The following is a 20380-nucleotide window of genomic DNA, read 5'->3' as shown; positions in this document are numbered from 1 at the left end:
AGAATTGTGAACTTGAGGCATATGTGTGTCTGGGGAAAGATTGCTCTGGGAGGTGGGAGCCGCAAGTGCAAAGGCCCTGAGGTGAGGATATACTCAGAGTATTCAGGGATCAGCAGTTTTTGTTGTGTGTGGGTGGAGTGAATGAGGGAGAGAGTGAGGGGAGATGAAATCAGAGAGGCGGGCAGGGACGAAGGTGAGAGTGAGAGGACCAGGTGAGTGCTAGGAAGCATAGCAGTAGACCAGCAATAAATGACGGTGGCTTGGCCCAGTGCGGCGGTGTGGAGAGGTGAGGGAGTTTGATTCTGGATTTATTTCACAGAGTCTGCAACACTTGCTGGTGTTCCCTGAACTGGGGAGAAGGAGGGGAAAACATCCCTTCCATTTTGGACCAGTTCATTTGGGAGGCCTAAAGACATCTAAGTGGGGCATCAAGTAGCAGCACAGTGCCCGGCACGAGGGGTTCCTAACCCATCTGCTGCAAGTGAGGATGCTACTGGGAAAAGTGAGGGAGCCAGGACAGCTGTTCAGCACAGCGTTCTTAAAAGGACATTGTTCAGGATGCATCAGCAGCTCTGTCCCCTGACACTGAGCCTGCCGGCTCTGGCAGTCACCCTGCTCAGGTGGACGCCCACTTTCCCGCTCCAGGACCCTGCTGTACAGTGGTTCAGCAAGTGCTTCTACCCATGGCTTCTGCTGCGTGCGGTCTCTGCTCTACCAACGTGCTATCTGCGGACTTACTCGTTACGTCTTATGTCCTTCCACCCCTGATGGGTGGCCACTCGCCACCCAGTGCTGATTTCCTCTGTTGGATGGAGTTCTCCTACCTGACCTCCAGGAGAGACCACTGGACATGCCAAGGTGACACCAATGCCTGTCCAAGCAATTGTGGTCAAAGAGGCAGGTTCAGGAAGCACCTGGAGTCATGGTGGCCCTTGACTTGGGATGCCTCAGACAAGGCCCACAGGGAAGAGGTGCTTCTGAGAGGGCCTTCCTGGGAACTCTGCTCAGTCTAATTACAGAACAATCTAGGGGATGGACAGAATTGATTTGTTCCTCCATTCAACACATACTCTGATCTGGGCACTGTAACAGGCACACGGGTAACACAGCAAATAGAAGCAGTCTGTGACCTTGTGTACTGAGAACATACAGTGCAAACATCATTACAAGTAACTTTCAGTGTCCTAAACAGCAAGAAGGTAAGGGTGTCTGGGGGACTACGATAGCCTGGGGAGTCAGGGAGAGGCTTCTTGAGGAAGTGAGATTTCCACAAATCCTTGAAGGATGAGGGGGAGTGACCCAAGTAAAGAATGAGGGCTTGGGACAGAGGGGACAGCCTGTGCTAGGGTCCAGAGGTGAGAGAGAAGCTGCATGTGAGGAAGGGCAGAATGCAGCAGGACCTGGGTGGGGAATGAGAGCTAGACCAGCGCCAGGTGACCCCAGGGAGGGTTTGCACCTTATTCTAAGGAGTGATGGGGAACTCTGAAGGCCCTTGCAAAAGCCAGGGCGTGCATTTGAGAGGAAGCACTCTGGCTGCTGGTGGAGGATGATTGAAGGACATCAGTGGATGCAGGAAGACCAAGACAAATCCTAATCTCACAAGTGACGCCTTTAACTAGCGTAACCACCTACTGAGCACCCACGAGGGGGCAAGCATCAGGGGTGGTCAGCATTTACTCCCACTAGTCCTTAGAGTTAGTCAAGGCAGGGATAGTTACCCCTATTATTGAAATAGGTGGAGAGGTTTAAATGATTTAGCCAGGGCCATCTGTGGGCCATGATGGGATTGTAACCATGGTGACCAATGTGTGTGCCAGGGACTTGCTAGTTTTAGCACGGAAAGCCCTCATCCCAGGGAACCTTCCAGTCCTGGGCAGACTGAGACATCTGGTTGCCCTAATATAGTTCATGCCTCTTTTCAGTATATCCAGGCAGGCCTGTACCCCTCCCAAGGAAACCCTTACTGACTCTTGTCCACCCCTGGGGCCAGACGTGAGCCAGCCTTCTAGAAACGTCTCCCCTGAGCTGGGAAGGGGGAGAGGAGTGATGCTGGGATATTGCAAGGCGAGTTTCCGGATAGAGGAGCCATTTGTCATCACCTCATTGGGAGGGTGCCTGGTTCCTAAATATTGCCTGCGATTTTGCTAAATGTATCTTAACAGGAGTGGCGTAAATGCTGTCAGAGATAGAGGGGGAGAGTGATGGCCCCATTCTGGATAATGAACTGCTTAGTTAAGATGAATCCGTTTCCACTCCTGATCTTCTTCTCGATACCATGCTTGCCAGGGGGGTGGAGGGGAGGAGGCTGATTGGTGGCAAATTTAATGCTGAGAAAGACAGAGCTCTATCTTTAGTTGGTGCTGATTAATTGGTGGGTTCACTTCTTGGAAAAATGATGTTGAGTCGTACAAGGCACAAAGGGGCCAGGATTCAGGCTCAGTTAACATCTGAAGGCCATGAAAAAGAAGTTCTCCCCTCGTTTTACAGATGAGGAAAACTGAGGTCCAGAGAGTGGGGCAACCTGCCCGAGGGGCCAGAGCTGGTTGGCAGCACAGCTGAGACAGAACTCATGTTTCTCGTACTCTTCCTGCGGTATCACTGCTTCCTGGCTGGTGGATGAGCCGGTCTCTCCCCACCCCTGTCCGCTCAGCTGCCCCCTCCCACGGCCCTTAGGGGCTTGATTTGGGGGTCCTGGCAGCAGGGGCCCTTCTTAGATCTCTTCTCTTTGCTCTTCTGTCCTCTGCCTTGTGGGGAGGATTTTGCGTGGGTCTCCTGGCTCTGATCCAAGTCCAGATTGCGTCTGGCTAAGCTGGTCGTCTCTGAATCTCCTACTCCCTGACCAGCTTCCAGGTGTCAGAATCCACTCTTCTCACCCCCAACCTGGACAGTGAGAAGTGGGAGGGAATAAGGATCTGGGGGATGCAGAAGCATGGCACTGCCTCGCCCTGCTCAGGGGCACCACCCTGTGAACAGGACTTACAGTAAACAAGCCCCTGGAATGTGCTTCTCCACGTTGGACCCCGTGATTGTCCCAGTGTCCACGTTACACATGGGGAAACTGAGTCCTATGGAGGCCATATAACTTGCCTGGGTCACAACTGAGTGGTGGGGCAAGAAACTTGAACCAGATAACTGACTTCAAATTTGTTGGAGGCATGTGGGTGGGAGAAGCAAGGAAAGTGAGGGAGGGTCTATTCAGAGAAAGAGCCAGAGCAGAGTCTTCAGAAGCTGATGGAATTTTGTGAAATAGAAACTAGAGGAATGTTATTCGGACCTAGAGGAGAACTTTCCCTGTGTTTTTCTTTTGCAAAAAACTCCTTGACCATGAACCCTTGCTGTTCCCTCTCCAGTGTGCGTCTGTGTCTGGGAAGGTGATTTCTCACCTGTGATCCAGGTGCTGATTGGGGCTGATGCAGTCCTCACCTGGTACATCTGTCAGAAAATTACCTTGTGGTCTGCGTTCAAGTCCCTCCCTCCCCCAGGCCAGTGATCCCACCTCCAGACCCCAGGCTTAGAGCTCAAGCATTGCCTGAGGCTTGTCCTCGCCTTGGGTAGGAAAGGCCGAGGGAGCCTGAAGTTCATTGTGAGCCTTTCAAGCTTGGAGGGAGTGGGGTCTCCCCTCTGTCCACCATCCCTCGCTTGGGCCTGATCCCACCCCAGATGGTCACCATCTACCCTATCTGAGAGCCAGGCTTCTGATGAAGTCAATGTATCAGCCCATCAGGGCAACCCCTAGAATCCTCACATGACCTCAGCAAGCCACATGATTCTGCTCCGGGCGGTGGCAAAGGTGGTGGAAAGCCTGGCTTCAGAATCAGACAGATCTGGGTTCAAATCCTGGCTTCGCTGTTTCCATGGCAGTCGTACTGAGCCCGGTCCTTCACCTCTTTGAACTATGACTCCTCCTTCGTGACAGAGAAATATTCCCACCGAGACTGCCTACACAGAAGAAAGCTCAATAAGCGGCCCTTGTATTCTTATTTTAATACTCTATTGACATTAATGAAATTCGCGTTCCAGAAGGAGAGGCAGATGTGCAAACAGACAATCGCACTCCAGTGTGACATCCGCAGTAATCGCAGCATCTTACAGGGACGGCAGGCACAGGCTGCTGCAAAAGCCAGTGGGAAAATGGACAGGAAAGTTCTGGGAAGACCGGAACGTGCGTGCCACGCGCCCAGGAAAGGAGGCTTTAATCCTTAGAGCTGAGGTCTCCTGCCTGCTCTGTGGCCTGGAGCTGGCTCCAGCCGTTCCCAGCGGGGCTGAGAAGGGGGAGGCTGCGCTCAGCCTCCCCCACCCTCTGTGGCTCCAAGTAAGGGGACCTCGGCAATGGGAGACACGGTCATTTCCAGCTCAGCTGAGAAAGGTGTTTCCTAGTGTTTGTTCCAAAGGACTCTAGGAGGGCGGGAACCAGGACGAGACCAGCAGGACTTAAGGTCCTGCTGTGGGAGTGAGTACCTCCATAAATCTGGTACCCTGTGCATCTCACTTGCCCCACCCTGGTCCCAACCCTTGGTTGCTCAACCAAACACGGACTCCGGAGTGTGTGATGTTATGAAAAAACTGCCCACCACAGCCCAAGTTTGGAGAGTCACTAGCACACTCCAGCTTCAGGACTTTTGCACGTGTGGTGTCCTCTCCATGGAATGCTCTCCCCCTAGACACACACGTGGCTCACATGTTCCTCTGGCTGCCCAGTCCAGAGCAACTCCTCCCCTACTGCTCTCTCTTGCTTTACCCTGATTTGCTTTTCTTTATTAATTACACTTAATCACTCCTTGACATATTTCCCACCGTTTGTTTATTTGATTATCATCTCCTCTGCAGGAACATCAGTTGTACGGGGGCAGGACCTGCCTCTTCTGTATCCCTAGTGTCTGGAACAGTACCGGGTACTGAATAGATTCTCAATAAGGTTTTTTTCTCTCTATTTTTTTAATGAAAGAAGGCAAGACAGAAAGAAGGAAAGAGAGCAAAGTTCTTGAGATGTCTTGGAGGGAAGGACCATGTTTAATTTCATTTAACCTAAAATTTCACACTCTTAGAAATTGATGGTAGGAATCTTGTTGCCTGAAACATTTACTAGAAGCTCCCTATTCTCTATTCACGCCGAGAAATGCTGTCTGAAGGGGTCAGAACCACCCCATGAAGGCACCCACCTTTTAATTCTCCTCTTCCGGTGTCCCAAGGACCCCCTCTCTTCTCTCTGCAGTGGGCTTCCTCTGCCCTCGCCCTGGGCTTCCCCTGTGAATGGTATGCCCCAGACACCTGCTACACCTGCTGGTGCTCCCAACACGATCGCCAGTTACCGGAGTCTCCCAACATTCCCCTCAATCCCCACCGGATTTACACCTGTGATTCCCTCAGGACTGGCCAAGAAATGGCGGCCGCGCAAGCTGGTATCCTGCCCTGGCCCGCCTCACGTGCACCATCTGCTCCCTCCGTGGGCTGGCTGGGAGATTGATGCATCTGAGAATGTGTCCTTCCTGTCTCCTTCCGGTGGGAGGGGCTGCTCTCTGGTCTTGAGCACCTCAGCCATCTGGACTGATGATGCTCAACTCATAGCTGTAGCTCCAAAGGTGACACCTCCCACCCCTAGGAGAGGGCAGCCCCACTGGAAAGATGATCCTGGGGCGGGGGAATCAGCCCAAGGCTGGGAACATTCGCAGCTGGGATCAGATCATCTTGTCTTGGCCCCCCAGCAACACACCCCGGTCCCCCCAGGGCTGGATGTGAAATGTTTGCTGGCCCTTCCTCACCTCTTCCATCACTAGGCTGAGTACAGCGTGGTAGTCACAATGGGACCAGAGGATCTGGATTTGAATCCCAGCTCTGCCACTTAAAGCTGTGCGATCTTGGTAGGTTCCTTTGCCTCTCTTTTTCCCTGTGAAAAGTCGGAATAATACTAGTTCCTCTCTCCTAGGATTGTCATGACAATTAAATGAGTGTGTATTAAGCACGTAGCACAGTGTCTGGCATAGAGTGTGTACCATGGAAATGTGAGCCATTCCTACTATTTCACGCTCAACTTGGCTTGCCCCAGAGTCCTCCTTCCCCCTGGGGTTCTTCCCCCTGCAGGCGGCCTCTGTGTTTGTCATGGTGTGGCACTGGCTGGGCTTGGGGACTTCCTTGACCATCCAGACTGGACCAAGTTTTCTCCCTCCCCTCCCATAGTCCCCCACCTCTGTCTACCATTACTTTCGCCCACGTGGTGTGATGGTGTGGATCTGTGCATTCCTGGAGAGCAGGGCAGTGCTCGAGCCATCCTGCTTCCGGGATCCTGCACAGGGCCCGCTCAGAGCAGGTGGGAGCAAACCTTGGGGCTGAATAAATGAGGCGTGGAGGAGGCAGAAGGTCGGTCCTTCCTTCCAGTTAGCTTGGTCCCTGCTCTCACCAGCCACGTGGGCTCTGAGGCTCCCTGCGAGCCTAACCTCCTGTTTAAGTTAGAGGCTGCCTCGGGGGTGAGCCCCAGGCTTACCCCCATACCTTGGGCATTGGGACCTGGTGCCTTGGACCACACAGGTCCAGTTTGACGCCAGCTTCCAAATCGACCCCAAAGTCAGTTCCTTTTTCTTTTTCTTTTTTTCCCCTAGAGTGTTGTAACCATTAAGTTCCAGGCAGGGGTCAGGCCCCTGGGCTCCATCCGCTCAGGTTGCCTGCACAATTGAAATCCCCGAGCCCATTCTGGCTAGTTTTCTCATTAAGACAATCAGACTGGATTGATCCATTAGATCAATGGCTGGACATCAGCCGGCAGGAAGCCAATCAGATGAGCCTGGACGATCAGCCCAAGAACGAGGTCCCTAGCTGAGCTGGAGTGGGCACCTTGCCCTGGGGACGAATTTCTCGGAGGCAGAGGGGAGGGTCAGGGACCTCAGCAGGCTGGACTTTGATGTGAAGGCATCAGTGTTCCCTAGGGTGTGTCCACCAGGGGAAGAGTCCCAGATCCTGGGAGCTGGGCAGGGATTCCAGGGGCAGCTGATAGGGGAGAAGCATCGTCTGTGTTTGCAGAGCTGTGAGATGCCTTCCCAACCAGTCAGCCCGTTACCACCCCACAACCATCACCATGGCCACGGCCCGGGGGTTAGAACTGCCCCTCCCTCTGGGCAGCAGGGTGTGTGTGATGGGAGATTTGGGGGTTCAGGAAGCAAACAGCAGTTTCCCAGGGCTATTGTCCCCTCTCATCAGGAGCAATTTTGTGAGGCTGGGAATGGAGAGGTATAGACACCCAGCACTCCACACCCCAATGTTCCAGGGACCCTGGCTGCATGGGATGCTGATAGGGTTTAAAAGCTGGCTAAGGACCTGTTTCACATAGGTTTGGAAACGCTGGGTTAAATGAATTTCAGCATGTTCCTTTCCTACAGAGCTTACACATATTGAGGCTTTCTAAAAGGATAGATGGAGGTGCAGAGTTTGACCACAGACCCATGTCTCTGGGATTTCTTGTAGAAATACCTTGATACGCTTACTCCAGGTGCCAACAGGTCCTACTCTCATGGGAAGATCCATCCTACAGAGAGTTTTCAGGATTGGATGGATCCATGGGAGCCAGGGAGGTTCTCAGAAAGGGCAGCATCAATGAGAAAAAAGAGTGTGATGAGCTCCCCTCAGGTCCACAGTCACCACTCGCATGGACTTCAGTGCAAACAGCGCCCCCTACAGTTGTGCCAGCTCCTCCCCCGCCTCGCCAGTCGGCCCAGTCCTCCGGATCAGCTCATGCCCTCACTGCCTCTCTCTCCTTTCTTCCACAGGCTACTTGACTGTCAACATTGAGCCTCTCCCACCTGTGGTGGCTGGTGATGCCGTGACCTTGAAGTGTAACTTCAAGACGGATGGCCGCATGCGTGAGATCGTGTGGTACCGGGTAAGTCCCCGCCACTGCCCCTCCATGCCCATGGCCAGGGATGAGGGTAGAGACCCTCACAGGCTTGGCCATGTCTTCAGCCCTAACCCATCCCTGAGCTGCCTGTATGCTCTGCCAGGTCTCCATCTTTTACCGAAACCCTCCTCAAAGGCCCCTTTGCCCAGCTTTCTCTTCTGCCCTCAGGATCTATCTCAGTCTGGCCTCTTCTGTGTCCCTAATGTGCCCTTATGCTCAGGAAACCCCATTAGTACCAAGTGTGAGTTACTAAGCACCCTGCAGGCCTGACTGCTGTGTAACAACTAAGGAACATTGAAGGGTGGAATTTCGGGCATGTGGCTTTGGGTGATGTTTTTGGCAGGGGAGAGAGGAGAACAGGACAGCTTCCTGCCTTCTTAGAAATCAAATGATAGACATAGTCTACCTCCTAATTGGATCCCACATAGGACTAGTGCTGAGATCTGGCACCCCAACGTCTAAGGTCTGAGAAGGGATGTTGTTAGAGGTGAGCTGGTGTCCACCTGCCCAGGGCCCAGGTGTTAGCAACAGGAGAACCAGCTTCGGGTCTTGGGAACAACTGTTGGCCTTTGTAGCCACTGGCAGAAATATCTGTGTGTCTGGACCGGGCATCCCAGCCTGGTCTCCCTTTACCACAAAGGATTCAGGGCTGGCTGGGCTCAGGAGGAGGTCCGGTTGACGCTAACCTTCTTGCAGTGCCGCACTCAGGTTTGCACTCGTTTCCATCTTGGAAACGAGTTAGGTGGAGAACTCCCCTTCCATGATCTACAACAGGGGTTGGTGATTTTTTTTTTTTTTTTTTTTTTTTTTTTTGGTAAGGCCCAGATAGTAAATATTTTCCTCTCTGGGGACCATATGGTCTCTGTCGCAAGTACTCAGCTCTGTGTTGTCATGTGAAAACAGCCAGGGGCAACGTGTCAATGGAAGGGCATGGCAGGGCTCCATAAAATTTTATTCATAGACCCTTGAATTTCATGTAATTTTCACATGTCAAAAAAATATTCTTTTCCTTTTTAAAAATATTTTTCTTCAACCATGGAGAAAGGTAAAAAGCCATGGTTCGTGGGTCATACTAAAACAGGCTGGCTATAAGCTGATTTGGTCCACCAACCAGAGTCTACTGGCCCCTGATCTAACCTTTGTAAGTTGGGTGGCCCTTTCTTCAGTGAAACCAGTGGTGACACAGTCAAGTGGAACCGCTCTGGGTGGAACAGATGGAGCGTGGAAGTGGGCGGTGGGCTGTGGGGAGAGGAGGTGGAAGGTGGAGGGCCAGGTGGGCACAGTTTGGCTATCAGGCATCTAGAACTAGTTCCTTTTCTCCTTCAAGCTGCTGTCACACCCGTGGTGTCATGCAAGGAAACCCTGTGTTAGGGAATCCTCCTGGGGCACACTCACCATTCAGCCTTGACTCAGAACTGGGCTTCTTGGCTCCTTGCTCTTGGTCCAGTCTTGCTTTGAATCATCCTATCCTTGCTGTTCCTTCTTACATTCTTGGCTGTTGATTCATCATTTGCTGGTCGCTGATATCTGGCTGGCCACTGTGACCTGGGCTCCTTTTAACCAACGTCATTGTTCTCCGTCTTAGCATTGTAACCCTCCCCGCTTAGAATCTCCTCTCTGGTCCTCCACCCAAGCTCGCGGCAGCCTGGGATGCACAGGTGTGAAACTGACATTTGGCTTCCCACAGGGCCTGAGCTTCAGATGAGGTTTCCATCCCGAATAGATCAACTGGCCTAGAGAAAGTCACGGCATATGTTAAATAGTGCCATGAACTGAATCACTAAGAGGCGTATTTACATGATACGGGAACTGCTTGGCTGACACATGCTGTGAGCATCTCATTAGCACCTGGCAGAAGGACTGGGATAAATTAACTCCAGCTTACTGCTGGATATCACCACGCGGCTGGGATAGGAGTGAGGGGTAGTGAGAGACCTGCCCAACTGGCAGAGAGAAATATGGAGACCCAATGGGAACAGATAATAGGAGTGAAGGTGGGAGGGAGCTTGGAGACAGGAAAATACCAATAGGCACCTGGTTGCCTTCGCATTCCTTGAAGTCACTAGCCTCACTCTTGTTTGAAATTGAATGTTCCTGCATCAGTGGTGAAGATCTCCCTGCAGGGGTAGCCGCCAGGGTGGGGGCAATGCCAGAGCCTGGCCCAGGTGTAGGAAACCAGGAGCAGACTTCCACATGGCTCACCTCTGTGTTCTCTGAAGATGAGGGATAAGGCTGGGGCAGGAAGAAATGCCCAGCTTCAGGGCAGACACTTTCCTTCCCCTTTTCCACCCCAGTGCTGAGAGCCCCTCTTCACCTCCCCACCCCTGCTATCTCCATCCTGGCCCATGATCACATTGATTGCTTTAAAAATCAGTTACTTCTCTTATGGGTGTCAGGTCCTGCATATCGGGCTATAGTAGGCTGCACTAATTAATTTATTTTATTTCATTTCACATCCTTTGACTGAGGGCGTCTGGAATGAGGGAGGGATGCAGATGTATGCAAATCATATGCAAATGACCCACTCCAGCCAAATGCTTGGGCCCTTTTGATTCTATGGCTGGATGGAGGTAGCGGGTTCAGCTGACTTGGTTCTCTCCTTGGGACCGCAGGAGCCCTGTGTGCCCTGTCTGTGATGGTGAGGAGGGGACCGAGGATGGGAGCAAATTCCAGGAAATGGCCCCATGCTGCCAGTCATCTCTTTACCTGCTGCCACTCTGGCCTTTCCTCACCTACCCTTTCTTTCCCCAAGGAGCCAGCTGAATGGAGAGAGATAAGAGCTTACCAAGATAGGGGCTCCAGGAGCCAAGACCGTAGCAGGGCTTTTGGAGAGAGTGGGAGAAACAGCAGTGGAAGCCCCAGGCTCCTTCCTCAGCCAGACTCCCTGCTCTAGACAAGCCCGACAGCTTCATCCCCCGATCCGTGTCTCCCCCCTCACCCACTCCCCTAAACAGGGAGCTGCCGAGTGTTGTTTGTTTTCTGTACGTGTGTTTGCTTCCCTCCCCAGCTTCCTTTGCCCATCCTCCATGAATGAGCTTACAGAGCCGGGCTTGGAAGGAAATGAATAGATTACACAGGACCAGCCAGGGCTGTGTCTCCAGTCCCTTTAAAAGGGAAAAGCAGGGCATTGTGATGATGGGGCTGCCGCTGCCCGCTCAGCCCAGTGGGCACAAAATGGCCCAAAACATGTATAGAGTCTAGCAGCCTCCCCTCTGGCCCTAAAGACATTATCTTAGCAATGGGGTCACCCTAAGTATTCAGAAGTGTAGCAAATGGATTGGATCCTTTGGGTAAACCGGGGGAGCTGATGGACTTGTGTGAAGCAAAAGGGATCACCCTTTTGGGGTTAACAAGAACTCCAGCCCAACATTTGGGAAGGTCTTGGCTTTTAGATCCCTTAGGGGTGAGGTAGGTGAACAGGGAAATAGGAGGAGGTGGCAAAGTCCTGCACCTTGGACACTTTGCCCTATGGTTGGGCCAAATGATAGGAAAAGACGACAAAACTCTAGAATGGATTCAAGGAAGTGTACAGCCCTGGGTCTGTGCTGCCCAATATGGTAGCCACTAATCACATGTAGCTATTCAAGTGTAAATTAAATTAAATCACATTAAATTAGAAATTCATTTTCTTGTTCAGACCAGCCACATTTTAAAAGCTCACTAACCACAAGTAATCAGTGGCTGCCATATTGGACAGAGCAGGAACGGAACATTTCCAACATCGCAGAAAGTTCTGTTGGACAGCCTGCTGTAGATAGCTGAACGTTTTTTCTGTGGTCTGTGGAATATACTGTACTTTCCTGACAAGGAGAATAGCAGTGACTGCTCATCGAGCCAGCTTTGTAGGCAAACTCACTCTAAAGTGAATTTCAGGAAAAATGAACTTTATTTGTTGTGTAATCATTGGCTTGTGAAGAATAAGGGTTGGAAGAAGGATCCTCATTCTCAAAAGACTTCTTTGAAAACAGAGAAGAGGTTATGAGCATTTTCAGTCTCCTGAGGTACCGGTATCATAATTGTCTACCAAAGCCCTGTTCTGCTTAAGGATGCTTCACAGCCTTTTCATCATCTCCCCACACTTTCTTCACTGTTGCATGAGCTCCCCTCCCAGATTTGAGTTTCCCATCCTTCTTTTTTCAGAGCTCAGCACATTTCCTCTTTGCCTAGAAAATACACAGTGGCTAATAGGGCAGAAGTGCAATTCCACACTTGGCCAGTAGGAGTCACTCGCCTAACAATCAAACTATCCTAGCATTAAAGTCGGGACCTGGCTCTAGAAAATGAAAGATACGTATCTTCTACTTAATCATTTCTATCTATCTACATCTGTATGTGGGGACTCAGTAATTCTGTTAATACTAATCTGAGTGGCTAACATCATTGAAACTTTATTCCAGGCCCTGGATTGAGCGCTTTATGTACACAGCTGCATTTCATTTCCATGTTGGCGCTGAAGTTGGTGCTATTGTTAAGCCTGTTTTTCAGATGAAGACACTGAGGCCATCCCCAAAGACTATGTCTCAGCTCATGTTGCCTTCCCTGACTTCTGCAGAAAGTTCTAGACACTTCCTCCAGGATTCCTCTTTTAGGATCTAGACTCCATCTCTTACCTCATTATGTCAAAATACCTATCTGTCCACTGGGCTGTGAGCATCTTAAGCACAAAGTTCGTGTCTTTTTCCCATCGTATGCACAACACGTAGCAGAGATCACCTCAGTTAATATTTGTTAAGTGAACAAATGGTAGAGCTGGAAATATACATGCATATTGTGATAAACCACTCCGGGTACCCCACTTCTGTTTCAGGTGGACATCAGTGTACAGCTGGCTACATCTGTCTGCTTGGGGATTGAGTGTGAGTCTGCATACTCAGGGGGCTTTGTGGAGTATGAGAAAAAGGGAACATTTCTTATTAGGGAACATAGTCTAAACTCATTTACCTGGAGGTCACCTGCCCAGCAGGCAAAGCCAAAGGTCTGTTTAGAACATAGAAATCCATTAAACAGTGACAGAGAATCATGGGAATTTAACCTTTCACAGCAGTTTTTATCATCTTTCCTTTGTTTCGTCTCTTTCCTTCACGATTTGTTCCCAAGAGCTGCGCTGGGCCCGGGTTACAAGGCCACAGAAAAGAGAGCCACGGAGTGAGATAGAGCAAGAGGTAGATCTACAAACAGCGATAACACCGCCACTTCCAGGAGCTCCTTATCTGGCCCCTTTCACCTTGTGCAGAACGTGTGTGTGGGTGTTTGTTGAGCGGTGGAGATACCTCCTCCATGATGCTTCCTGCTTTGGGGCTCTGCCAGCTGCCTCTGCACTGCTCTGGGCCATCAGAGAAAGGATTTAGCCTACAGGCTGGAAGGGGGAGGTAGAGAGAATCAAAATACGTGCATGTGCATTCAGGGCGAGTGACTTCAGGCAGTGAACTAGCCTTTCTGCATCTTAGAAACCTCATCTGAAATTGGGCATGAGGACGCCTACTTTGTAGGCATAAATGAGACGATGTTTGCAACCAGGCAAGACCAGTCCCACTGCAGTCCTTTTATTCCATCCAACAAAAGCTCCCTATGGGACCTAGCCAATAAGTGGTAGGCCATTGTCCTATTGTGTCTCTTGGTAACAAGGGATCCAGAGAGGGAAATTACAAAACAAGAGTGGAAGGTATTGGGGGAGGAGCACCAAGATGGGATTCTTTGAGTTCCATCCCACCACCTGCCTTCCCGAGGCAGCCGGGCAGAGATAATGCTTTAAGCTGGTACACTCTTTGTTGCTATGTGGTTACGCTGGTGAACTCAACTGGATTCAGTTCTTGGAAATGTCATCACACAACTAAGCCATTTCAATGGATCTTAGCTCTTCCTGAAGCAAGGAGTTATTTCAAAATGGCTTTACTGGCAATGGTTCTCTCAGTCCCTGACAATGCTTTGTTGTCTGAAACAAAATAGAAAATGATGATCATAAGGAGACATTACAGTCCAACAATATCATAAGGACAAGAAGGCAGGTACACTCTTGGTGATGAGTAGAGAGACCGGGGCCCAAGTTCCAGAGAACTGGGCTGCATCCCCCTTTGGCCCCTCTGGCCGGGAGCCCAGCCTGGGGACCACTCAACCTGACTGCTCCTTGCTACCCTCCTAGACCCACATGCACATCTTGGGCTTACAGGTCTTAAACATCTCCAAGATCTGGAGGAGGACGGGATTAAGGAAGACAAGAGGCTTTTTTCACAGAGCCAGGGCTATGCCGGCTGAGCTGCCTGGTCCATGCCTCCATCCCTGCCCCTGGCTTTCCAAAGGGGCAAGTTTTCCCTAATGAAGAATGTCCCATACCTGTCATACCAGGTACATAAGAAGAAAGAGAAAGCCTCTGAGAGAGGGCCCACCAAAGGACAGCTGATTATAAGATAAGTGTGCTAACACATTAGGAGGAAATAAGAACACTTTTCCAAGTCTAGTTCCACTGCAGTCTGTTTATTCCACCCTTGACCATAGATTGCATCCATCCCAGATCCATAGCAGACAGTCCCTCCTTCTGGGGGTGGAGTGACGGGAGCAACTTTAAGCTCCCTCTAGAGGTCAGAGTGTGAACTGCAACTATTGCAGCCTCAGTCTTGGTCTCTAATGAAAGTTTGGTTGCAGAGGTGCAAGAGTTGCCCATTCTGACTGCTCCTTAGAATTCTCAGAGGAGCTTGTAAAAATATACTGATGGCTGAACCTCACTGCAGTTATTGAATCAGATCCCCTAGGACTGGAGCCTCAGGGCCTTTGTACGTTTAACCAGCTCCCTCAGGTGACTGTAATGCACTTGGCTTAGGCAGGGACCACATTCTGGTATTTGGGAAGCTGGTAGAGCGAGCTGCTCCATTCACCCCTTTGACATCAGTCCAGCCCATGGTCACTGACCTGGGTGGTTCTAGGCACTGGGGGTGCATCAAAGAACGAGACAACAAGATCCTGAACTCATGTAGTTTATTTTGGGAGAGGAGTTGAAAAGACAAACAAACAAGAAAAATACAGATAATGATAGGGGACAGTGCATGTTATTAAAACGGACTGATGGGATAGAAAGGGATCGGATGGTCAGGAAAAGACTCTCATTTAAGCCAAGATCTCGAAGGCAACAAGGAACCCACTGTGCCCAGGAGAAGAGATGGAGCATTCTGGCACATGGAGGAGCACGTGCAAAGGACCCATGCTGGGAACAAGCTCTGTGTGTTCAAAGAACAGAAAGAGAGCCCCCTGCATGGCTGGAATGAACTGAGTAGGGGAGAGTTTATAAATGAGGTGGGGCAAATGGGCAAGACCATTCACTCCAGGTCCTGTGCTCCAGGGATCTGGGTCTGGAGTGATTCTAAAGGTGGCAGGAAGCTTTGAGGAGTTTTAAGCAGAGAAGTAACAGAATCTGTTCATTAAAAAAGTCACTTCAGGGTGAATGGACTTAGGAGAACAAGACTGGAGGCAGGGAGACCACACAGGAGGTTATTACAGCATTTCAGGCGGGAAGCAGTTGTGGCTTGGATGAGGGTTGGGATGGTGGAAGTGGAGATGATGGGAGGGAAAAGATGTTCTGCTGTGACTTGCAGGTAATCTAAAGGGCTTGCTGACATATGAAAGGAATGAGGGAAAGGGACGATTCAGGAGGACTCCTGGCTTTCAGGCTTGAGTAACGAGGTGAGGGGGATGGTGCTGTTTACTGAGATGAGGAGGGTAGGCAGAGGAGAAGGTCGGAAGGGGTTCCTCGTCAGCTACGTTAAGTTCCCAAGTGCTTCTAAGACACGGAGACAGAGCTGTCAGAGCACAGTGGAGTCTAAAGCTGGAATTCTGGGGAGAGGTCAGGACCAGAGATTTATACTTGAGAATCATCAGAATATGGATGGATCTAAAGCCATGACCTTGGATGAGATGACCTGGGGAATGCGTAGGAGAAGAGGGCCCAGTGTGGACCATGGGACTTTCAAGATTTAGAGACAGAAAACTAGACCAGCCAAGACACTGAGAGGGGGCATCCTGCAAGATATGGAGAAAGCTAGGAGAGTGGGGTGTCCCTGATCCCCAAAGAAGAAAGTACTCCGAGAGAGAGAATATTCAGCTACATCCAGTGCTGGAGTGAGGTGGCTTAGGATGAGAAATGACCATGAATTTGGTAACATGAAGCCCAGTGGGGTCCTGGACTGGAGTGGCCCCCTTGGAGCCAGTAGGGGCAGAAGCCTGGCTGGAGTGGACAGCAGCTGGGGCATGGCCTTGAGGTTTTGACTATCAACAGGATTTGACCTTGAACTTCTGGACAAACTTTTGCAGATAACACAAAGGCACAGTTGCTTCTATCTGACCCATCTCTGTTTGCATGTCTTTCATAAGCCACCAAGTGCATTATCTATTCCAAACTTCCCCAGCCTTGCAATCCAGAACTGGTGGCAGCCTCACTCTCCTCCTTGAGTATGTAAAAATGGCTGTCCAGAGAGTTTAGGAGGGTCTTGAGTGACCCAGCAACGCATTTCGTATTTGGAGGAAAGATCCCAGCTCTAACCATCCAATTAACTCAGTGGCCCCTGGACGATGCTGTTCACACAGCCCTGCTTGGTGCTGAGCATGGTACATTGGGCTGGAGATGCAGCGAAGGAGACAGTGGACCCCTTTCCCTCCAGGGGAGAACTTCTGGTCCAGGCATCATTACATTGTAAACCTCTGTTTCCTCATCTGGCCAACGGGCTTGACCCACTTCCCCTAAACATCTCCCGGGGGGATTGTGTGAAACAGGAGATGCCTGCAGAAAAGCCATTTCCATCGCCCTTGTGCAAGGGAAATAGGCTCCGCTTCTATCCCTTTATCCTCTTTTCCGCCTGGCCAAGTCTTACTCACTCTCTCCTCTGTGAAGCCTTCTGACCTTGCTCACCAGGCAGAATTCAGAGCTCCTCCTGCTATGTCTCCTCAGCATTTTGTACATTCTTGGATTAGAGTCATTTCACCTGGTATTTTCGTTCTCCGTCTCATCTGTGTCTGTGGCTGATTTTTCTTAATCTGCTTCTCCAGTGTGTGCCGTGATACCTGCAGATCCTGGGCCAGAGTCCTTATGTGGGGTCTCTGGATCCCTAGGAAGGTGTGGATAGGCTTCTAGGGGTGCTTGGAAGCCCAGCACGTATGCCCAAAAGTGTGTATTTTTAGGGGAAGGGGGCCAAATATTCTCAAAGGGACCTGTGACATCCCCTGAAAGGCTCAGGAATGGCAGCAGCAGGTGTCCAGGTGTGAGGGTGCGATGTGGAGGGATGCATCTAGAAGACCGAGGGTTTGCAAAGCTGTGGCAGAAAGCCTGTGGTCTGTGAGCTTTTGTGGGACCTGGAGGGAGGGTAGCTGCAGTCAGCTTTTTGTGGGATGAGTGGCAGGGTTTTTGCTCAGTCCAGATGCCACAGGCCAGTCAGCCCGGATGTGTGCACAGGCACCCTTGGACGGGAGAAGGAGATAAGAGGGAGGAAAGGAAAGGCTTGCTTTGGCAGCACATCACCGCTCTCTCTGGCACAAGGGAAGGTGTTCTGACCAGAGAAATCTATCCTCTTTGGGGGATTAAGATCAGGTTTCTGATATTGGCAATGAGACCGTTTCTCTGCCCAGAGGTGCTCATGTGGGGCTGATAAGAGCTCTTGGCTCCCACACTGTTGAGAGGAGGGGTGCCAACTGTTGGAGTGCATGCCCAAGTAACAAGACGTTCTATTGGAGCACATATGGTCTCCACCAGTAACAGGCTCTCCCACTGGATGGTCGTGAAAGAAGACACAGTAGACTGGCAGATTTGAGGTGGATGTATTGATGACTTAGCTCCTTCTGGGGAGCTTGTCCTCACTTAAATGCACAGCAGAGAAAAGAGTAGGTGCCTGGGGGCAAAATATCCTGCTGTGTGACCTTGAGCAAATCACTTCCCCTCTCTGAGCCTCAGGATCGTCATCAGTAAAATGGAAGGGTGAAATGAGACGGTCTCTGTAGAATGTATTCTCTCCCTCCTTGCAGCCAGCCTCCCTCTCCGGTTCCTCTCCCCAACCGCAGACCCGGAGGACTGGAGGGAGAGGCTGACCCTTGTGGCCAGATGCGCCCCAGGGCAAAGCGTGAGCAATGCTTCATCAGGGCAGAGATCCTGGCCTGAGTTGCTCGGGGGCCTCTGAGCCAATGGAGTCCAGAGCTATATTAAGCCCAAAGTGTGATTTCCAGCAGACTCTGCCCGGTTTAGCCCTGCTGGGTTTAAGTGACAAGGGGTCTGACTTAACTTGTCAGAGAAGGATTACAGTGAACTTCCGCTCTAGCACACCAACGGAATAAAATAACAGACTGAAATGAGAGATGTTTCCCCAAAAACCAGCTCAGGATCCTCCTCCCTCTTAAATCCTTCCTCCTCCTCCTCCTCTCCCCACCTTTTCTGTGTTGAGTGTGTCATCCTCATATGAAGGGTAGCTGTGTCCTCCTCCCAGGGGACTCAGAGATGTCCCTAGGGAAGTCACACAGTCACCTCATTGCAGACAGGCACAGCCTGGCTCTTTTCTAAAGTACACCATGACTGCCCCACTCTTCATAAGAGCTCCCCATCACCTTAAAAATCAAATTCAAGGTTATTGGCCCAGCAAGCCAGGTCCTTGATTCAAGCTCCATTGACTGATTTCTCCAGCCTTGCTTCCTACCACGTTCCCAAATGGGCCCACCACTGGAATCATATGGCCTATTTGCAGTTCTTGGAACGTGCCAACCCTCTTTCGTGCCTCCGTGCTGTGCAAATGCTGCTTCCTCTGCTTGCGTTGCCCTCCCATCCCTCATTTGGAGAACTCCGACTGGCCCTCCAAGGTTAGCTTCGGTGTCACCCCCAGGGACCTTTCCCCATCCTTTTCCCCCTTCCATCTTCTTCCTCGTGCAACCATCATGACCCAGGCATCTCATAACACTCTCAAAATACTCAGAACTCTACCCTGTGACTTAATACACACGATGCATGTGTCCATTTATGCAGGGGACATTTCTGGAGCACCTACTGTGCACCTAGCATTGGGAACAGGGCACTGAGTAAGAGCAACGGGGTCTTTGGAGCTTGTGGTTAAGCAGGGAGATGGGTATTGCCCCAAAGATTGTCAAATCAACACTTCTTTGAAATTGTGGTAACTGCCCCCAAAAGGACAGGTGTCTGCTAGCTGAGGGCTCACAACAGGGGAATTAACTATAATAGTTGAAAATCTCTCTCCCAGAATGTAAGTGCCTTGCTAGTAAGGTCAACCAGGTGTCCTGTTTGTATTAGCGCATATAGCTTACAGAATGAATGAATGAATGATGGATGGATGGATGGATGGATGGATGGATGGATGAGTACTTTATGTGGCTCTGAGGGACATGGAAGTAGACTCTCAGTTGATAAGGTAAAAAAATTTTCTCACAATTAGAGCTTTTCAACAATGGTTGGGGTGACTTGGGGGCTGGTGAGTTCCCCACCCCTGGGAGTGTCTAAGCAAATGCTCAAGTGACCACCTGTCAAATATGTGCGAGGAAGGATTTCTGGCTTCCTGGCCCAAGGGAGCCGGAGTAGGATGATGCTGTTCAGTTCATCTCTGGAATTCTGGGCTGCGCCAAGTCCAGCTGCCCGGCGATGACGCCATGACCAGGTAGGGACCGAGCCTCTGACCAACTTGGCCAGCCCGCACACCAAGTATGGGACACCAGCCATCTGGAAAGTTCTGGAAGCCCCAGGAGAGGGGTGATTGTGGATGTTCTGTAAATCTGACTCGTGTGGGTGCCCCATCCTTGAGTGAACAATCGAAGACGATGTGGCTGCAGACACCTGGGAGTGGAGAGGTGGGGAAGAATGTGAAGGAAGGTGGTAAGACCAGGTCCAGAGGGCCTTGTAAAACATACCTCTGTCCATGTCACCCCACCTGAAACTCATCACTGAGGCCTCCACATTGCTGTTAGGACAAAGACCCAAATCCCCGGTGTCACTCTGTAGGGTCTGCCTGGTCTGGTCCCTGCCTGCCTCTCCAGACGTATCTCCTGTGTGCTCCAGTGAAGGGAGAAGCTGCGAGTGTTCTGAGACCTCAGGGAGCCTGGAGACAAGGAAGAGGAAGGATAGGGGATGGGGGAAGGGCAGAAAGGGCCCTGAGAGCTGGACACTCTAATTCTCACGTCAGAGCCTGGGAGACGGAGGTGAGGTGGGGTTAATCGACTTGCTCTGAGTTGCGCTACTAAGGAGTGGTTAGGTCAGGCTTTGAACCGGCTCTTTGATTCCTAAGGGATGCTCTTCCTTTAGGCTCTGCTGAAGGCATCCTGGAGGGTGGGAGAGATTGCCCCGCCTCCCAGGGACAGGCAACCCAAGGGCTGAACCCTCAGAAAGGCTGAACCCCTCTGGCTTGAGGAACCTCTCTCTTCCTCCTGTTCATCATGAGCACCATCACTATGGTTTAGGTCTGGTGCTGTGTCAGATATGTTACAAAATAGCTTCACTGAATCCTCCCAGAAAACATCTGATGCCGGTACTCT

General features: G+C 51.0%; 1 protein-coding gene across 1 annotated transcript in view; it reads left to right on the top strand.

Annotated features, from left to right (window-relative positions):
* IGSF21 (immunoglobin superfamily member 21) overlaps positions 1-20380 on the top strand; it is a 234730-nt gene that overhangs the window by 96365 nt on the left and 117985 nt on the right. The window contains exon 2 of the mRNA XM_074377821.1: positions 7755-7867. Within this exon, the coding sequence (XP_074233922.1) occupies positions 7755-7867 (113 nt within the window). The remainder of the gene's footprint in view (positions 1-7754; positions 7868-20380) is intronic.

Source organism: Camelus bactrianus, chromosome 13, assembly GCF_048773025.1.
Source record: "Camelus bactrianus isolate YW-2024 breed Bactrian camel chromosome 13, ASM4877302v1, whole genome shotgun sequence".
NCBI classification, from domain to species: Eukaryota; Metazoa; Chordata; class Mammalia; order Artiodactyla; family Camelidae; genus Camelus; species Camelus bactrianus.
Note: the sequence above shows the minus strand (reverse complement) of the source record. Positions and strands in the feature narration are given on the sequence as shown.